This window comes from Stenella coeruleoalba, assembly GCF_951394435.1.
Source record: "Stenella coeruleoalba genome assembly, chromosome: 13".
In the NCBI taxonomy this organism is placed as follows: Eukaryota; Metazoa; Chordata; class Mammalia; order Artiodactyla; family Delphinidae; genus Stenella; species Stenella coeruleoalba.
This window is the reverse complement of record NC_137159.1, coordinates 69282459-69300360: the sequence shown is the minus strand read 5'-3', so window position 1 is coordinate 69300360 and position 17902 is coordinate 69282459. Positions and strand designations below refer to the sequence as shown.

The 17902-nt window shown below is 52.5% G+C and overlaps 1 protein-coding gene across 2 annotated transcripts in view; it reads left to right on the top strand.

Moving 5' to 3' along the window:
- Positions 1 to 15872, top strand: part of MAPRE3 (microtubule associated protein RP/EB family member 3) — a 47817-nt gene extending 31945 nt beyond the window's left edge. The window contains exons 2-7 of one of the 2 annotated variants that reach the window (XM_079941190.1): positions 10852 to 10979; positions 12043 to 12188; positions 12780 to 12936; positions 14269 to 14423; positions 14550 to 14702; positions 14944 to 15872. In XM_079941190.1, the coding sequence (XP_079797316.1) occupies positions 10859 to 10979; positions 12043 to 12188; positions 12780 to 12936; positions 14269 to 14423; positions 14550 to 14702; positions 14944 to 15012 (801 nt within the window). In that variant the 5' untranslated portion in view covers positions 10852 to 10858 and the 3' untranslated portion in view covers positions 15013 to 15872. Of the gene's footprint in view, positions 1 to 10851; positions 10980 to 12042; positions 12189 to 12779; positions 12982 to 14268; positions 14424 to 14549; positions 14703 to 14943 lie in introns of both variants that reach the window. The other variant, XM_079941189.1, reaches the window with a different exon arrangement.
- Positions 15873 to 17902: the final 2030 nt, after the last annotated feature.

The following is a 17902-nucleotide window of genomic DNA, read 5'->3' as shown; positions in this document are numbered from 1 at the left end:
CATCTGGGGTTGTGTAATGTGTCGCCCTTTGGTTATTATGTTCACGTGTCTAACTCCCACCCTAGTCTGCGAACTCCTCAAGGGGCCAGACTGGGTCCCTTTCCTTTCCTTAGGCCCCATGCCTGGCTCAGTGCCTGGAACACACACTCCATAAACGGAGATCAATGAGTAGGTGAATATGAGGCTCTGGAAAGTCCTTAGTAACAAATTTTGTTTATTCTACCCTTCCTTAATAATTTTCAACAAAACTAAAGACCAAAAGGGGATTTGATTAACCACAGTTAAACAACAGTATATTAATATTTAAAACATTTTCCAAACATTCAACTTAGTCAAGACTTTATTATATTAAAATTTGTTCCCATTCTTTCTTTTCGTTCATGACACCATGTTGTAAAAAGCTTTAGTAAGACCATGAGGTTGCACTCATGAGCCTCCTTAGACAGATACGATCTAGAATTTAAGGATAGGACATGAATTTTCCAGATTTTACTGAAAGAAGCAAGGTGTTTTCCGCCTCGCAAGCCATCACTCTCTAGTCCACCTGCAGTGCTGCAGCGGACCCAGTGGCCTTGGTGATGAACCCCTGATTTCCCTCCTCAGCATCCTCTCGGGCAAATGATCCAGGACTCTAATTGTCTGCAGGTCTAGCTTCTGTCCTCACACTCCAACAGAACGACTCAGAGTTTCATCATTTCTTTTTGCACAATCTAATGACCATTTCTCTATCCAAGGTCTGGTAACTTCATTAAACAGGGCAGGTAACCTCCTCCTTGAAATTGGTCCCTCCCTTGGCTCCTGGGACACCACATACCCTCCCATTTCCTCTCTTGATTGCATCCTCTAACATTCCTCTAAGATTTAATCATTGGTCTCGTGCTCATTTTTCAAATAAAAGTAATAATAAACATGTTTCCCAAGTCCCCAATTTTCCATATTCTCTTCACTGCTTTCTGTTGTCCTGTCATCTATAAAGGCCTAAGTTAGGTGCCACCTACCCCCAGAAGCCATCTAACTACTGAGGCCCCACTCATCCTTTACACTCTCCTGGAGCACTTAAAAGCCAAATACCCTTGCACAAGTCAGTACTTCATATATTCTCTTGGAACTATAAAACAAGGAAATCTCTTATTTTATGAATTACTCTTATTTCTTCAACCAAACGAAGGCTCCTTAAGGAGAAGACCCATGACTTAAAATCATCCCATGTCCTCATGGTGCCCTGTGGGGTGCTTAGCACATTATGGTAGTGGTCAGTGAACACTTGCTGAGTGACAGTAGAGCAATGTTTCAGTAGCTTGGAAAGAGAAATATGTAGAAGAAAAACCGGGACTTCCCTGGTGGCGCAGCGGTTGAGAATCTGCCTGCCAATGCAGGGGACATGGGTTCGAGCCCTGGTCTGGGAAGATCCCACATGCCGCAGAGCAACTAAGCCCATGAACCACAACTACTGAGCCTGCGCTCTAGAGCCCGCAAGCCACAACTACTGAAGCCCGTGTGCCTAGAGCCCGTGCTCTGCAACAAGAGAAGCCGCTGCAATGAGAAGCCCGCGCACTGCAACGAAGAGTAGCCCCTGCTCACAGCAACTAGAGAAAGCCCACGTGCAGCAACGAAGACCCAATGCAGCCAAAAATAAATAAAAATGAAAAAGACTCAAAATTAGAAAGAGCACTATGGTCTTTGGCACACGGTGACTGTCAGAAGAAACAGCTCCTGACTGGGTTGTGGCAGGTCATCCTCCAGATCAGCTGGAACCCCATTCAAGGATCGGACTGAGGTCATGGCTTTGGGACCAGCCTGCTCTGCAGGGTCTTGACTCCTGCTACCAGGTCTGGGGTCAAGGGAAAGAACAGTTGAGGAGGTCTAGTCTGGTGATTTGCTAAACCGTTTCCTATGCTAGGACCATAAGGTTCACGGTGCAGTCACTGGTAACAGGAAAGGCAGTTATAGCTCTCATCAGGAGAGGTGCAGCTGCTGGCCATTCTGCAGCCTGCGGCTTCCAGCATGGTCCTCAAGACCAAATCTCCACATCCTGTGGCCGGGAAGAGCTTCTCGAGACCATCCAGCTCCTTCCCAGATACCTAGGACTGTACTTAGAGCTAGGCATTATATTCCTTATTAAATCATAAATAAGGCTGCGTAACTCTGAAAGCTCACATTCTAATATTTAATAACCTTGTCACTGGCCTAAATCTAATTTTGGCTTTTTGTTTTTAAGCCTTCAGTGGAACTCTGCCTTCCACAAATGTGTCTTGAAAATAATTCGGGGACTCTTGGTCTTCTCTAATTCTTTGGCTCCTAGAAGAACTCCCTGCAGTTCCCAGGTCTCTACCCTCTGCGCCCAACGGCTGTGAGGGAAACACCAGGTCTTTTGGTCCTGCAGGGGGTGTTGGGCATGCCTCAAGCAGGCTCCTTTAAGAATACCAGATCTCCAGTCAGACAACTTGGCTTTAAATCCTCGCTCTAACATCTCCTAGCTGCTTGACTTTGGGCCTCAGTCTCCTCATCTATAAAAAGGGGACAAAACAGTCCGCATTTCATAGAGCTGTTACGAGGACTAGGTGAGTCATGCATACAAAGTGCTGAGCAGAGGCCGCCGGCACACAGCAAGTACTCGGTCAGCGTTACCAGCATGACTGAGGCAGACGCTGAGAATCCAGGGGCACCTGTTTGAGACGCAGGCGCCCAACACACATCCAGCTTCAGGCCTCCGAGACTGTAGAACACCAGTCTGAGAGGGAGACAGGCTACACAGAACTGTGCTTTTTCTGCCCCTTCTGCCTGGGGACTGCCATCTGGGCTTCCTGAAGCTGGGCCTCTAACCACGATCCTTCCCCAACTCCAGATTTCCCATATATTCTGCTTTGTAGATGCATCCTACCGGCCAGGAAAACTGGAACAGATGCTGTGGGATCAGAGGAGAGAGAACTCTGAGGAGCTTGCCAAAACGTTTCCCATTCCTGACACGGGGCTATGCCCGTTGTCACTGGGCTACCCCTTCCTGCCCGGGCCCAGGGGGGGCTGAAGTCACCTGTTGGGAAAATCTGCAAATTTGTTACTCCTTGCCCTGCTGGGTCACACATCCAGATTAATTATTCTGGGGTTGCATGGGGGCAATATGTGCAGGCAGGGATGAATGGTTCTGAGAGACCGGAAGAGCCCTGCCGGCGGGTCACAAAGCCCTGGCAGACACAGCCAATCACCTTCTTCTCATGGCTGACCAAAGCCCTGACTCACGGGGAGGCTCAGACCACAAAGCTGCATTTAAAAAGTGGAGATGGGGCAGGTGGAGTAGTTCCGCGGCTGGTGGGGAACCAGCGCACGCCTACTCCAGCAGGTCTAGGACAGGGATCTGGACGGTGTAAGTTCAGGTAGGGACTGGAGCTTCTCCAGGATTCTTTTCTCACGACACTTTTAGGTCATGTCGCTCTTCCCTAAGATCCTGAACCCCGCTGAGGTCCCAGCCACTGGAGTCCTGAACGTGTCCTGCTGAACACGATCTAAACTCTGAAGAGGCAGATCTGGGTAATGCTGCCATGCCCCCTTGTAGCTGCTGTCCCAGGGAAGGAGTCCTCTGGGGAGTCCTGGCCAGATTGCTCTATCTGGTCATAACTCAGAGGGTTCATGGAAACCCGGGAGGGGAGTAAACAGAACTCCTCACTTGCTAAAATTAATCCGTTTTTAGTAGGATCCGTGTCGGTGGGCAGGTAGAAGGTTAAACCTTTCTTTCCAAAGGTTCTCTACTGGACATCTTGAAGTTCCACAAACACCTACTTTTTAAGTCAACAAGCTTCCACGATGGGAGCTGCCATCAAAACAAGGCTACCAGCAGCAGGCTCCTGGAGCTGTGCAGTGCGGGGAAGCGAGGCTTAATGGTAGAACATGTGGCTTGGCCGTGGGCTCAGCCACCAGCTGCCTGTGAGACTTTGAGCAAGTAGTTGGAAGTATCCAAGCCTCACTTTTCAAGCCTGAAGAATCAGAATGATTCTCTTGAGCACGGGATTGCTGTGGGGTTAATGAGGGACCCCGTTGGTGGGAACCAGAGGTTAATCCTCTCTCCACTTTGGGGGCTGAACAACCTTCATGACAGGCAGAGGATGACTGATGTGTCTGACTCCTGTTCTTCCCAGCACCCTGGAAAGCTCCCCACAGAGTTCCGATCAGGGTTCTGAGCAGGGGGAGAGCAGGGGCAGGCGTGGCTTTTGGTTGTGACCCTCTGGCAGCTATGCTGGAGCTCTGGTGCCCATTTCTTTCCTTAATTAGTACTGGCTCAGGACCCCAGACGCAATAAAATATTGCTGAATGAACGAATGAATGGGAGAGGCTGAACTGCAGTGTGGGGTTTCAGGTGGCAGGTGGGCTCAGAAGGTGTGGTTTTCTGGCCACATTCCCTATCTGTTGACCCCAAGGAGCAGGAGAGTAGCAAGCTGGCTGCGCCTGCTGGCCACACACAACCAGATGCGGCACATGGATGAGCATGAAGCCCCTGGATGCTCAGCAAGAGATTGAAAACCACCTCTTCCTCTGATGCAAGGAAAAGAGAAACTATAGAACATGGCGATATAGCTGCCGGACTCCTCAGAGCAGGGCTTCGGGGTGGATCTGAGAACAGAACTCGGTACCTGTTGGGAGGATGCCCCAGTCAGACTGGCTCTCAGTCCAGCTCTGTGCACACCGCCGGGGAGGGGATTGCTGGCCCATCTGCGGCCTGAACATAAAGAGAGAGGGGGGCTGCAGCGGCTGCTGGGACGTGTGGGGAAAGGAACGTTTGTGTCTGTGGCACTAGTGGGCCTGGTGTCTCCTTACTGATCCTTCATGCTTCAAAAGCAGTTCTGGTCTTGGGGGGCACATTCAAGCCATGTCACTTTATCTTCCTTTCAAATGATGTTTCTTCAGCCCGTGTGGCTGACAGCTGTCATCTGGCCAAGTGGCATGTGCTCCCCTCCTCTGAAACTGGAGTCTATTCAGCCTACTTTCCCTCAACCCCAGGCCCAGCCCTCCTCTGCTCTCAGAGCCCCTCCCCACCACAGCCAATCCACCCGTTTTATTTCCATGCCTTTGTGACAGACTGCTCATTTAATACTCTAACCTTTCCGCCAGCAAGTCTACCTAACAATGTCCGGAACAAACCTGACAAGGTTCAACACCTGTGTCTCTGTCCTCTCTCGTGCAGACTCTCATTCTGCGCGTCCCTGAGACTCGACTCTACCTGCCCCCCCACAGGCGATGGTCGTTCCCCCTCAGTGGGGACGTGCACGGGAGGGGTACGTCCAGGCCTGCCCCCCTTCCGATAGCTTGTCTCCTGGTCTGCCATGGTGGTTGAAGTTCCCACCATGAATGCTGCTCTTGCGGATTATAGCATTTGTCTCCCAAAAGCCTTAGTTATCATCTCAATTTCGAATATGAGGAGATGAAGGCTCTGGGTGCAGCCACTTGCTCAGACTCCAGATCAACCACTGGCAAGGCCAGAGCATGAACCCAGGCCATCTGCACCCAGACCCTTCGCTCCTCCCACACCATGGCACCAGGGAAGGAAGAGCGACTTGATTTTGCGCAGCTCTAGTGCAGGATGACTTGCTCTGATTTAGGCCGCTGAGCATTAAGAGAAAGGAAAGGAAGTGTCCCAGGGACAGGGTTGGAAGACCCTGCTATTGTAGCCCTTGGAACAGAGCCTGCCTCCTCTGGGTGGTTGCCTACCATTCTCTCAGGGGAGGAGAAGCAGCCCTTGGTTACAGGTGTAGTCAACTTTAAGAGTTGTCTCAGACATGGTCTCTGCTGGACTTGGAGGCAACTGGTCCACTTGGGGCTAGATGCTTGGGCCAATGCTTTATATGCCTCCTCCACCCCCAGAAGCTGCTCTGATTTGAATCGAGGCCCGAGTCAACCCCCAATACAGTAAGTCATCAGAAGTTGGACCCGTTGATGAGTTTAACTTATGGCTTTGGGGAAGCGGGAGGTTGGTTTAGTTGAGTCCAGAATCTTAGAGTGGGCCTAGTGCCCTAGGCCACTCTAGCTGGTTCAGTTCTCAGAGGACACCTGGGTCAGGAACAAGGACTCCACTCAAGCCCGTGCCCTGACACCACCAGGTTTTGACCAAACCAGGCTTCCTCTTTGAGGGACAAGGTCAAAGTTAGGGGCTCTTCTTTTTCTAAACTGAGCTAGGGAGAGAGGGATTTGGGGATGGGAGAAACTTTTAAAGGAGTCTTTGCCCAGGACCTGGGTGCCACCTGCTGGCCATAATTTAGTTGTATTTATAGGGCCAAATCTGGGAGAGGAAAATCAAAAGGGCATCCTGCCCTCCCCACCATGATGAGGAAGAAGGGAACTAGGAGGCTGGTTTCTTCGTGACCGCCCCCCGCCCCAGCAAGTGTGACTGAGAATCCTTGCAGAGACCCCCAAGTGTCTTGGATGAGTCCTCCTGAGCCAAAATGGACCTCAGCTGGGCCAGAGGGTAGCATCCCCTGAAAGAACCAGAGCCAGTCGCAAGTGGAGACAAAGCTCTGCCCCAAAAGCGCCACAGGAGATAAAAAGCATAATTGCTGGTTTGGCCCTGAGAGGAGCCATTCTTTTCCAGCTTTCTCCTTACAGGCACTGCTGGCTCTTTGGGGACCCTAGATTCAGACTAATCAAAGGTGTGGAAAATGCCCTTCCATCATCAGGCACGGACAGAGCTGGGAATTTCTGGCCAAGCTGAGAAGATTTGGGCATTTTTCCAGTACCTGTGTAGCTTTTGGTGACTCTTAGGGCCCTGATAGCAAGGTCTTTCGTTGTGTTCTGGAAGGGAGACTGGAGATTTTTCATACTTACCAAGGAGGAAAATAGCCAACGCTGTACCCCAGGGAGGTCACAAAACACCCCAATATCCCAGCCTGTGCCATTGCAATGCAGGCCAGGCAGTCCCAGCCAAGCACATGCATCAGATGAGGACTTTGGTTCTAATACCTTGTTGTGCACCAGGAGGAGTTTTTAAATTATATAGATATAAAATAAAATAACTATAAAATATATAGCTATACACACACATATATATAGATAGAACACTAACTATATTATACAGTCAGCCCTCCGTATTCGTGGGTTCCATAGTCATGAATTCAACCAACCATAGATGGAAAATATTTGAAAAAAAAATTCCAGAAAGTTCCAAAAAGTAAAACTTGAATTTGCCATGAACCAGCAGCTATTTACATAGTGTTTACATTGTATTAGGTATTATAAATACTCTAGAGATGACTTAAAGTATACAGGAGGATGTGCATAGGTTATTTGCAAATACCATGCCATTTTACATAAGGGACTCGAGCATCCACAGAGTTTGCTGTCCACGGTGGTCCTGGAACAAATCTCCCATGGACACTGAGAGCCAACTATACTATACATTATATATAAGTAGATTGGTATATATCATATGTAGTGTATCATATATAGTTATACATACTATATATGAATATGTACTACGTTATATATAAATATATATTAATGTATATTTATATAGTGTGTTATATATAATTGCATATATACTATGTAATAATATACGTGATGTGGTTATATATAATATTTAGAGAGGCTAGGGAACCACAGGAAGGCTGCCCTCAGGTTAGAAGACCCTTGAAGCTCAAATGATTTCAGTCAAAAACTGGAGGATTAGTTTAGACTAGGACCAGTGCCTCTGCTTTTCTTCAATAATCAGCACTTGAAACTCATACACAGTAAACAGGAAAAAAATCCCTAAAGTGGCTCAGGAATTCCCAGGGCCAACCTAAGACCACCCTATACCTCCCAGAACCACCCCTGACCAGCCCAGACTCTGTACCCCAGGAGCACAGGGACAGAGCAGCCCCCAAGACCTCATGCAGAAATGAGTCCCAAAGCCTGTGGTAGGCCAGTATCCAGAATGGCTTGTCCCCTCCGCACTGAGATCCCACAGGCCTCTGCAGACCCCCGAAGGCCTGGCAGGTTCTGACCATTCTTATTGGGGCCGTTCAAATCCATTCTCCAGCTGTGCATGCTCTCTCCTTGCTGACTTTCTGTAGCACCTACCGTTTTCACCACACTTTGGGGCATTTGCTTATACTGTTCTCCTGTGTGTTGGTCTCCCCAGTGAGACTATAAACTCCTTGATGACAAGGGCAAATCTTTCTGTTTCTCAGAGTCCCTAACTAAATACTCATCAAAATACAATGCACTTGCCTTGACCCTACCCATCTGCCTGTCTAATCAAGTCTGGTGTCCAGGCGCTCCTGCCACGCCTGCTGAGGTTACTTTAGGTGAGTTCCCTGGAAATTAAGAAGCACTCTCCTAACTCTAGTCTCTGTGATTGTCATTCACTGAGAATTGATCTAGAACCCCAAAGTGAATGAAACAGCCTGGCCATTGAGTTTACAGTCAGGTGGAAGGGACAGACAAGAGAATGTGATCAACGCCATGATTGAGTAAGCTCAGGGTGACAGAGAGACACAGATGAAGGCCATGTCTCCCTGCACAGGGGCTCAAAGAACGTGTCTTGGAGGAGATGGAGCCCAAGCTGAGTCCAGAAGGTTGAGTAGGGGAGGGAGGGTCCCGGCCAGAAGGTGATAAAAGATGGTTCAGAAAGAGGAGAAAAGGTGAGGAGGTGTCACTTAGTCATTCAACAAATTTGCTGAATACCTTGCCTGTGACAGGCCTAGAAACACCACTACTGGCTTTGAGATGCTAACTGATGAGGGAGGCAGGCATTTCAGCAAGTCCAGTGGTTAGTGCAAGGGTCAGGTTACAGGGTGGTGGCTCAAAACCACTGTGTAAGAGGGGACTCAAGTGCAGTCAGAATTACCCTCAGAAATCTCTGGAATTGTCAGCTCCTGAGTCCTTAGAAGCTCCCAAGATGATAACTTTTGTTGCTCTTGGCTTTTTGGCTCTGTCTGGCTTCCCTTTCCCTGGGCAATGAAGGACAAGGTCTATTTTTAAGAGGAGGAAGGACTAAGAATAAACAAGAGGGTTTCTTGATTTTTCTTCAAAAAATTTATTGAAGTTAAATGTGCATCTAGCGAGGTTCCATTATATATACTTGGGGTGAGGCCATGGGGCAGCACAGCCTAGCAGATACCAACTGAGCCTCTTCTCTAAAGCAGCTTCTCTAATTTAACTGTGCCTGTAGACCCTCTTGGTCAAGCAAGTGCAGTTTCTGACTCAGTAGATCTAGGGCGAGGCTCAAGAATTAGAATTTCTAACTTGAAATTTCTAACAAGCTGGTGCCCATAGAGCACCAAAGCTGCTCCAGGGACCACAGTTTGAGAACCTCTAGAGCAGAGAATGAGTGGACTTTGGGGGTGGTGGCTGCATGCCAGGCAGAGGGTGAGTAGAGAGCTGCCCATGGCTCCCAGTTGGGGGATCAAAGTAGAAGACAGGGCTGGAGAGGGAGGGCTCATTGAAGAGCTTCATAAGTGATGGGGAGGGGGTCACATTATAAGAGCAGGTGCCCACAGGGGACCCGGAAGTGGGATGGGTGTATTCTTCCTTCAGGGAGACAATCTGCGTATTAAACCTAAATATTCTTCACTCCAGAAATATGTACTCTCACAATTGGTGAAATACGCAGTCCTATTTCTCCATTTATGATAAAGACCTAGTCACAAGAAATATTTCCCTCTCTCTTAACAGTGCAAGTCAGTAATAACAACTGACACTTGACCTCTGCGTGGGGATGGGGGAGGGTAAGGAGGCGCTTACACCCACTGGCGGGGGGTGGGTGGGGGGGCGGGGGGGGAAAGGGGGGATGGGGGCGTGGCCAGGGCTGCTTTCACATAGATCCTGACCGCAGCAGTGTCAGGGATGGACTAGGGGGAGGGAGTGCCTGGGGGCCGGAAGGCCCCCTAGGAGGCTTCTGCTAACCTTGGCTGGAGAGAATGGATGCAGAAACCCCGAGGCAGCAGGAGGCGAGGCGAAGAGCAGGGCACACTGGGAAGGCAGAGGAGCCGGGCTCACTGAATGATGGGCTCTGAGGATGAGGGGGAGAAGGCTGTCTGGGACGACCCCACAGGTTTCCAGCGTGGGTGACTGGGTGCCTGGTGGTGACATTCACTGGGATAACGAATACAAGAGCAGAAGCGTGTATTGAGGGAAGTTTCTGGATAAGCGGAATTCAGGTGCCTGTGGATCGGCCAGCAGGCCACAGGGATTATAGGATATGAAGTCGGAGCAGAGGCGAAGATTAGTCAGCTTTCTAGAACCCAAATCTGGTCAAGTACTGTCTGCTTAAAATCCTCTAATGGCTTCCCTTGTTTAAACAGAGAGTCCAGACTCCTCCTCATGGTAACCAAAGCCCGTCGCTACCAGCCCCTTCCAGTCTCGTTGCGCCACACCCCAAGACAAACACCCGCTCCCCAGGCCTGCTGAACAGCTCAGAGTCCCGGAATAAGCCATGCCTTTGTTCTTGACAGTCCTGGGGCCTGCACTGCCCTTCTACCCCATCCCCTGTATGTTGAGAAAATTCGTACCCCTTTCAGGCTGCTCTGAAGTCTTCGCTGACCCTGTCAAGCAGAAGAGATCCCTCCCTTCTTTGTGCCATCCCCGAACTTTGCATGTGCTGCTTTTCCTGCCCTGTCACTCCCTGCTGTGGGGATTTGCCTGTCTGTAAACTCCTTGGACGCAGAGACCACGTCTGACTTCACCACTTCTTAGCGCAGGTCTAGCATATAGCAGACACTCACCAAATGTTTCAAGAGTGAATGAGTACCCCTTCTCCAAGAGGTAAACTGCTGGTCTGGAGGAAGATGCTTCTCGTTTCCCCAGAGACCCTCCAGCTCCCCCTCCTTCGGGCTCAAGAACAGCACAAGGCCCCCAGGGTCTTACCTTGCCTTTCTTCTTTCTTTACAGCTGGGGTATGGCCGTCAATGTGTACTCCACGTCTGTGACCAGTGAGAATCTGAGTCGCCATGATATGCTCGCATGGGTCAATGACTCCCTGCACCTCAACTATACCAAGATAGAGCAGCTCTGCTCAGGTGGGAGGCTGGGAATCGGGGGGAAGTGGGCTCTGCTGGGGGGACAAAGGGGGGTAGGCAGGAGGCAGAACAGCCACAGCAGACAGTGGAGCTTGTAACTGGGATTAAGGAGGAGTGCTGCGGAGCCCTCAACTAGCCAAAGTGTTTGGAGTTGGAGTAAGGAAATAGGGGTCTACGTGGGATGGAAAGAGTAAAAAGCAAAGAGCAGGGGCTTCCCTGGTGGCACAGCGGTTAAGAATCCGCCTGCCAATGCAGGGGGACACGGGTTGGAGCCCTGGCCGGGAAGGTCCCACATGCCATGGAGCAACTAAGCCCGTGCACCACAACTACTGCGCCTGCACTCTAGAGCCTGCGAGCCTCAGCGACGGAGCCAATGTGCCACAGCTACTGAAGCCTGTGCACCTAGAGCCCATGCTCCGCAACAAGAGAAGCCACCGCAATGAGAAGCCCGTGCACTGCAACGAAGAGTAGCCCCCACTCACCGCAACTAGAGAAAGCCCGCACGTACCAACAAAGACCCAGTGCAGCCAAAAATAAATAAATTAAATAAATAAATTTATTTTTTAAAAAAAAACAACCCACAGCTTCCTAAGGAGAGGTTAGGTTACTGTGTTAAAAAAAAAAAAAAAAGCGAAGAACAGGAGAGGCACAGTAAAGGGCTGCAGAAGGGGAGCAGCAGTGGGGGCAGGCAGTGAAGCCAGAGGTCACGTGCACCAGGTCCAGCCTAGCCACTTCGGGGGGGGGAGGGTCCAAATCTCAGCTCTTCTTGTAGTGCAACCCTGGACAAGTCACCACACCTCTCCAGGTTTCAGTTTTTCCATCCATGAATGGAGATGACATCAGCTACCTAACCAGGGTTGCTGTTAGGATTAAAGCCCAGGCATGCAGTGTTTGATATGGTGCTGGTACATATTTGCATCACTGTATGGTAATTGCTCTCACTCTTGGGAAGTCTGGCCCCGGCTCTGGGAACAGAGAGAGAGAAGAGGAGACGGAGAGGTTTGGGGGAGTAGCCCCAGTTGGCCTGGGGACGTGAAAACGAGCATCTTGTGTTTCTCCACAGGGGCCGCTTACTGCCAGTTCATGGACATGCTCTTCCCTGGCTGTGTGCACTTGAGGAAGGTGAAGTTCCAGGCCAAGCTAGAGCATGAATATATTCACAACTTCAAGGTGCTGCAAGCAGCATTCAAGAAGATGGGTGTTGATAAAGTAGGTGCCTGCGCTCTGAGGGGCCCCGAGGAGCTGTGTGACCCTGGGAAAGAAGATGGCCCGCCAGCCAGGGCAGCAGGGGCTGTTGGGGTCCATCCAGTTCTCACGCCTCTCTCCACCCCGACTCTCCAGGGGGAATGTTCCCCCAGCTCCAGGCTCAGTGGAAAACCCCACAACTTTGACATCCCATCCCGATGACATTCCTGTCCCTTCCTCCTCTCTGGACCCTACACCCCAGCACTTGAGCCTCGTATATTGGTCCTATTAATTCCTCCTCTGGAAGGCCCAGGAAAGGTCTCTTGGCTCACTCGACTGCCTCAACGGCCCAGGACCCTGGTTCCAGCAGCCCTCACCCCACATGCAGGCCCAGCACCAAGGGATGTCTCCCCACACACTTCCTCCTGTGCCTGGAGGAAAGGGCCTGCCGCCTACCCATCTGCCCTGGTGGCACGGGAGGGGGGCCAGGTGGAGAAGGTGGAGGATGCTGCAGCCCAGGGGCTGGCTTTCCTGAGAGCAGTGGCCCTCTCACAGAGAAAGGCAGCCCTGCAGCAGCGGGAGGTTAAAGTTCTCTGCTTATGTGGTCTATTTCAGATCATTCCTGTAGAGAAATTAGTGAAAGGAAAATTCCAAGATAATTTTGAGTTTATTCAGTGGTTTAAGAAATTCTTTGACGCAAACTATGATGGAAAGGATTACAACCCTCTGCTGGCGCGGCAGGGCCAGGACGTAGCACCACCTCCTAATCCAGGTGATCAGATCTTCAACAAATCCAAGAAACTCATTGGCACAGCAGGTAATGTGCCCGAGCTGGGGGAGGGAGTGTGGGGGGCCGGGCCGGAAGGGCGCTACAGCCAGGAGCGGCCCCTGGGCCACCGGCCCGGCCCTGCCAGCCTAGAGGAGACTGTTATCACGGAGTTCAGATGACGCCGCCTGCTGCCCGCTTAGACCAGGGGGAGTCACAGTAGGGAGGAGAGGGCTCCAGAGACTGCTACAAAAGGAGAGCCACCGGCACCGGCCAAGGTGGCAGCTGGTGATGGGAGGCCCCGGGGCACTTCCCTCTGTAGCCCGAGCCAACTCCTCTGCCTCAAGATGATGGGGCAGCCCCTGGCTTGGTCCCTCTGTCCAGGTCCATCCAGGCCAAGGGCCTGGGCCGGCACTACAGACACTTCTTGCCCCCTGCCCACTTGACTCCCCGGGGATGGGAGTTGGCCAAGCTTGACCATATCTTCCCCCATTTCCAAAATCCCACAGCCCTAAGTCCTCAAGAGATGAGTCTCTGGAAACGAGGCTTTGTCTGGGTTCCAGAGGAGAAGGGGAAAAAGCAACAGGGCCTTTGGGGGATGGGAAGGTTGGCGAGAGCAGAGGCGCAGCCCCGCACGCGTCTGAACCCGTCATAGCAGAGCGGCTCCTCTGTGTGTGCTGCTGCCCGCCTGGGGCTGCCCCCACTCCTCTGCTTGCTTTGCATCAGAAGCTCTGTCCTGGGAGCCGCCATAGCTGGACAATAAGTGGCCACAGCATGCCGGGTGTGCAGGGGAGGAGTGGGGTCCCTGAATCAGGCCCAGCAGAGGGCCCAGAGACCATCCTGAGGCAGGGGGCCCAGAGGGGCAGGGGCAGGCTTCTGTGATCTCCTCCAGAAAGCACTCCCGGGGAGGATGGCTGTGGGCTGGGGTATCTGTTAGCAAAGACCCAGCGAGACCCTGTGCCAGCTGCTTTTCCCCAGGCCCCGGCTGTCAGTGCAAGAGGGCCCTCAACCCTCCAGCCCCACTCCCCAAATTCGCCATCCCAGTTCCCTCCTCTCCCCCTCAGGCCAGCTCTCCTCCCTGCCTACACCTTACACTTCCTTTAGTTCCCTGTAGCCCCTGCTCTCCCAGGCTTGCCAGAGGGCTGCCCCGCTGCTGTGGTGTCACGTGTGGCCGTGGCTTGAGGCCTAGCTGTAGATGCCCATCCTGAGAGGGAGAGGTGGGGAGGGCGAGAGTGCCTGCCTTTCGCATGGGCCTGCCCCGCAGTCACACCAGGCTGTCTCGTGCCACGTGAGCTGTGGGCTCACGCAGCCCCGATCTGACTTTTCTCCTCTGGGCAGTTCCACAGAGGACGTCCCCCACAGGCCCCAAAAACATGCAGACCTCCGGCCGGCTGAGCAACGTGGCTCCACCCTGCATCCTCCGGAAGAATCCTCCATCAGCCCGAAATGGTGGCCACGAGACCGATGCCCAGATTCTTGAACTCAACCAGCAGGTGAGTGGCGTGGACGCTGGCAGCTGAGAAAGCCCCGCCACAAAAGCCAGGCCCCCGGGGCGTCAGGGCGGGAAGGGAGTCCGAGGCGGTGGTCTCTGGCTTGAACACCACCTTCTCCCCGAGCAGCTATTGGATTTGAAGCTGACAGTGGATGGGCTGGAGAAGGAGCGCGACTTCTACTTCAGCAAACTCCGGGACATTGAGCTCATCTGCCAGGAACACGAAAGCGAGAACAGCCCCGTCATCTCGGGCATCATCGGCATTCTCTACGCCACCGAGGTGAGTCCCGCCAGTGCCTGCTGAGCCTCCCGCACTCCCGCCGGGCCCTCACGCCAGAAGGGGCCTTGGAGAACGTGGGCCGATGAGGGCAGCCAGCCGAAGTCACCAGCCCAAGGTCTCCCAGGGCGTGAGCAGGGCAAGTAGGACAGGAACCTGGGCCCTGGCTCCCAAGCTACCCTCAGGAGTCCGCACCCTCAGCCTGCCTGCCTGGCTCACCTCCTCTCTCCCTTCCACCCTCCAGGAAGGATTTGCACCCCCGGAGGACGATGAGATCGAGGAACACCAACAGGAAGACCAGGACGAGTACTGAGGGCGGCTCCAGCCCTGGCTGACTGCACGGCTGCCGTGCCCCTCACCCCGCTCCCATGCCCACATTATAATCCTTCCCTGACAGCCAGCTGGCCGGGTGCTTTGTGTCAGTGCCGTGGCCCTGGGGAGCCTGGCGAGCAGGGCTTGGGGGTGGGGGGCAGGTGAGCAGGTAAGGGCCCCTCCTCCTGTGGCAGAGGCCCAGTTGGGCGGGATCCCTGCCCACTCCCCACCCCTATTTATTTCCGTGGTCTCTGTGCTGTGTCGGCCAACACTTCCCAGGGGGCTGCTGCCACCCACCCCAGCCAGCCGCCTGCTCCCCTGACAGCCAGCAGCTGTATATTTGACAAAGTCATTGGTATATTTTTACTTACTGGATTTTCCTTGCACTTTACCTGTTCTTTTCCCAGGGCTGACAGCACGGGCTCTGGGGCAGCGTGTCTGGCTTGGCCTCCCTTCCCCGTTGCCAGGGCTGTGGCAGGACTCACCGATTCTTATTTATTTTGTCTTTTGACTTCCCAGTAGTTGAGGGAAAGGCTGATGTCAGGAGAGGGATAGGGTGACTGAGGAGGGGGTGCCTTAGGCCCCGGTGGTCAGGGAGAGCGAGGGGAGCACGTGAGGGATGAAAATGACCTCCTGGCACCAGGCTTGCCCACCCTCGGCCCCCTGACCCCAGCACCGAAGCCCAGCACTGCCCCAAGGCCCCCAGCCACTCCCCCTGCAGCTTGGTTCATACCACACATTCTCTGCCTGGACCCTCCTGTACGTCTGCCTCCCCTCTGCCCGCCTCCCCAACCCCTGCCCCTCGGGCCACCCAGCCTGCATACGTGTTCACTTTTATTTAAATAAACTTGTGTGGTAAAAGTCCATACCACGTCTCCCTCAACTGAGCCACAGCCTGGCTCTCAGTGCTCTTCTCCTGAGAGACCCCGTCTCCAGAGGCGATGGCCATGGAGCACAGCACCCCTGCCGTCCTCCCTCGGGCCCAGAAACCGCCACTGGCTTAGCCTCAAGAGCCCAGCTCTCACCTAGCCCCCATCTCCCAACGCTGATGCCCGGGCTTTAAGGGCTTGCCATTCCCTGAAGAGGAACAAAGTTCAGGGCCATGGCTGTGACGATGGGCAGCCCAGTAAAGCAGCTGTGGGGTAACAGGGGGGCCTGGCTGAGAGGTGCTTTGTTTCAGTCCCCTTTGGGCCAGTATGACTGCATATTGTCCCCCACCCTTGTCAAAGCTCGTACGCCCCACAACAGTGATCCAGCTGCGGACAAGGGCTCATGTGACAGAGCTGAGTGGGCTACAAAGAGCAACGGCTCTAAGAACTGAAGCCCAGAAGGAAAGCAATGTCCAAGGGGTTCCTTCCACAGAACAGGCTCTAACGGGAGCCGGGAACTCTGTCACGACCTCCGTACAGCCCTGCAATCCTGGTGTGTGCCGGCCAAGGGCCATGATAACCAGTGTCCCGGAGGCCCCGAGGGCGCTGAAATGCATGTGGATACCGGGCCCATTCAAACAGAGCCTTGGCTGTCATCTAGAACAGTCCTGCATTTACTGATGAAAGGACTGAGAACAATATGTGACATGGCTTGCTCAAGGTGGTAAAAAACTAGACTAGAACTGAGACCTCCTGACTCAGGGTTCAGGGCTCACTCACAAAGACCACAGAGGTGTGACCTCCAGAACGTTCCTCTAGCTTCAGACTAGCCCTGGTAGATGTTTCCTTGCCATCCTGAGTATGCCTGCGATACTATGGGGATTGTGTTTCTTCCATGGCCCTGCTCCATGACCCTCCTCCCAGACTGCCACCACTTCTCAGATGACTCCAGTTATAAGCCTGAAATAAGCAAACTGTGTCTGTTTGTTCCTCATTCACTTCAATTCCTCCGTTTGACTGCCACCCCCACGCACAGAGACTTCTGATCTTATTCTGCTTTTCTTCTCCAACAAGTTCCCTGCCTGCATTTATTTATCATTATGATTTTTAATTCCTGTGCCTAATTTTAAAAGGCTTTTCCCCCCACCATTCCAGGTAGATATAGTAAAAGGATAACGTAGTTTCCCTGCGTTGCCCAATGTTCATTTTCAGGCCGAGACCTCACCCTGCTGGTTAAGTGGGTGTGGTAGACAGAATAACACCTCCCCCGAGATGTCCACGTCATAATCCCCAGAATCTATGGCTATGTTAGGTTACATGGTGAAGGGGAATTAAGCTGCAGATGGAATTAAATTGCTAATCAGTTGACCTTAAAATAGGGAGAGTATCCTGGATTATCCAGGCGGGCCCAATGTAATTGCAGGGGTCCACAAAATTGGGGCAGGGGCCAGGAGGTCAGAGTGATGCAATCTGAGGAGGACGTGACCCGCCATTGCTGACTTTGAAGATGGAAGGGAGCTATGAGCGAAGGAATTTGGTCAGCCTCTAGAGGCTGGGAAAGGCAAAGAAACTCTCCCCTAGAGCCTCCACAGTGGACCGCTGCCCTGCAGACACCATATTTAGCCCAGTGAGACCCTGACAGACCTCCCCTTCCAGAACTGTAAGATTAGAAGTTTGTGTTGTTTTAAGCCAGTAAGTTTGTGGCAATGTGTTACAGCAGCAATAGGAAACTACTACGGTGGGTCAAACTGCTTCAGTGAGCTCACTCTTCTTCTCGCCTCCACACTGGACACCCACCCGTCCTCCTCTTTTGATTCTTCCCTCAAACCCCATGGGTACCTGCCTAAGCCCACCTCCATGGCTAGTGTCTAAGGCTGCTCTTTGAACACCCAGAGCTCAAGGATGTGAAGCCACTGCCTCCTTCCCAATGTCTGCAACATTTAGGATGGTGAACCATAATTTTCTGTCTACACAGTTGTCTCCCACACAAGCTTCGAGTTCCTCTCAAGCAAGTGAGGTGTG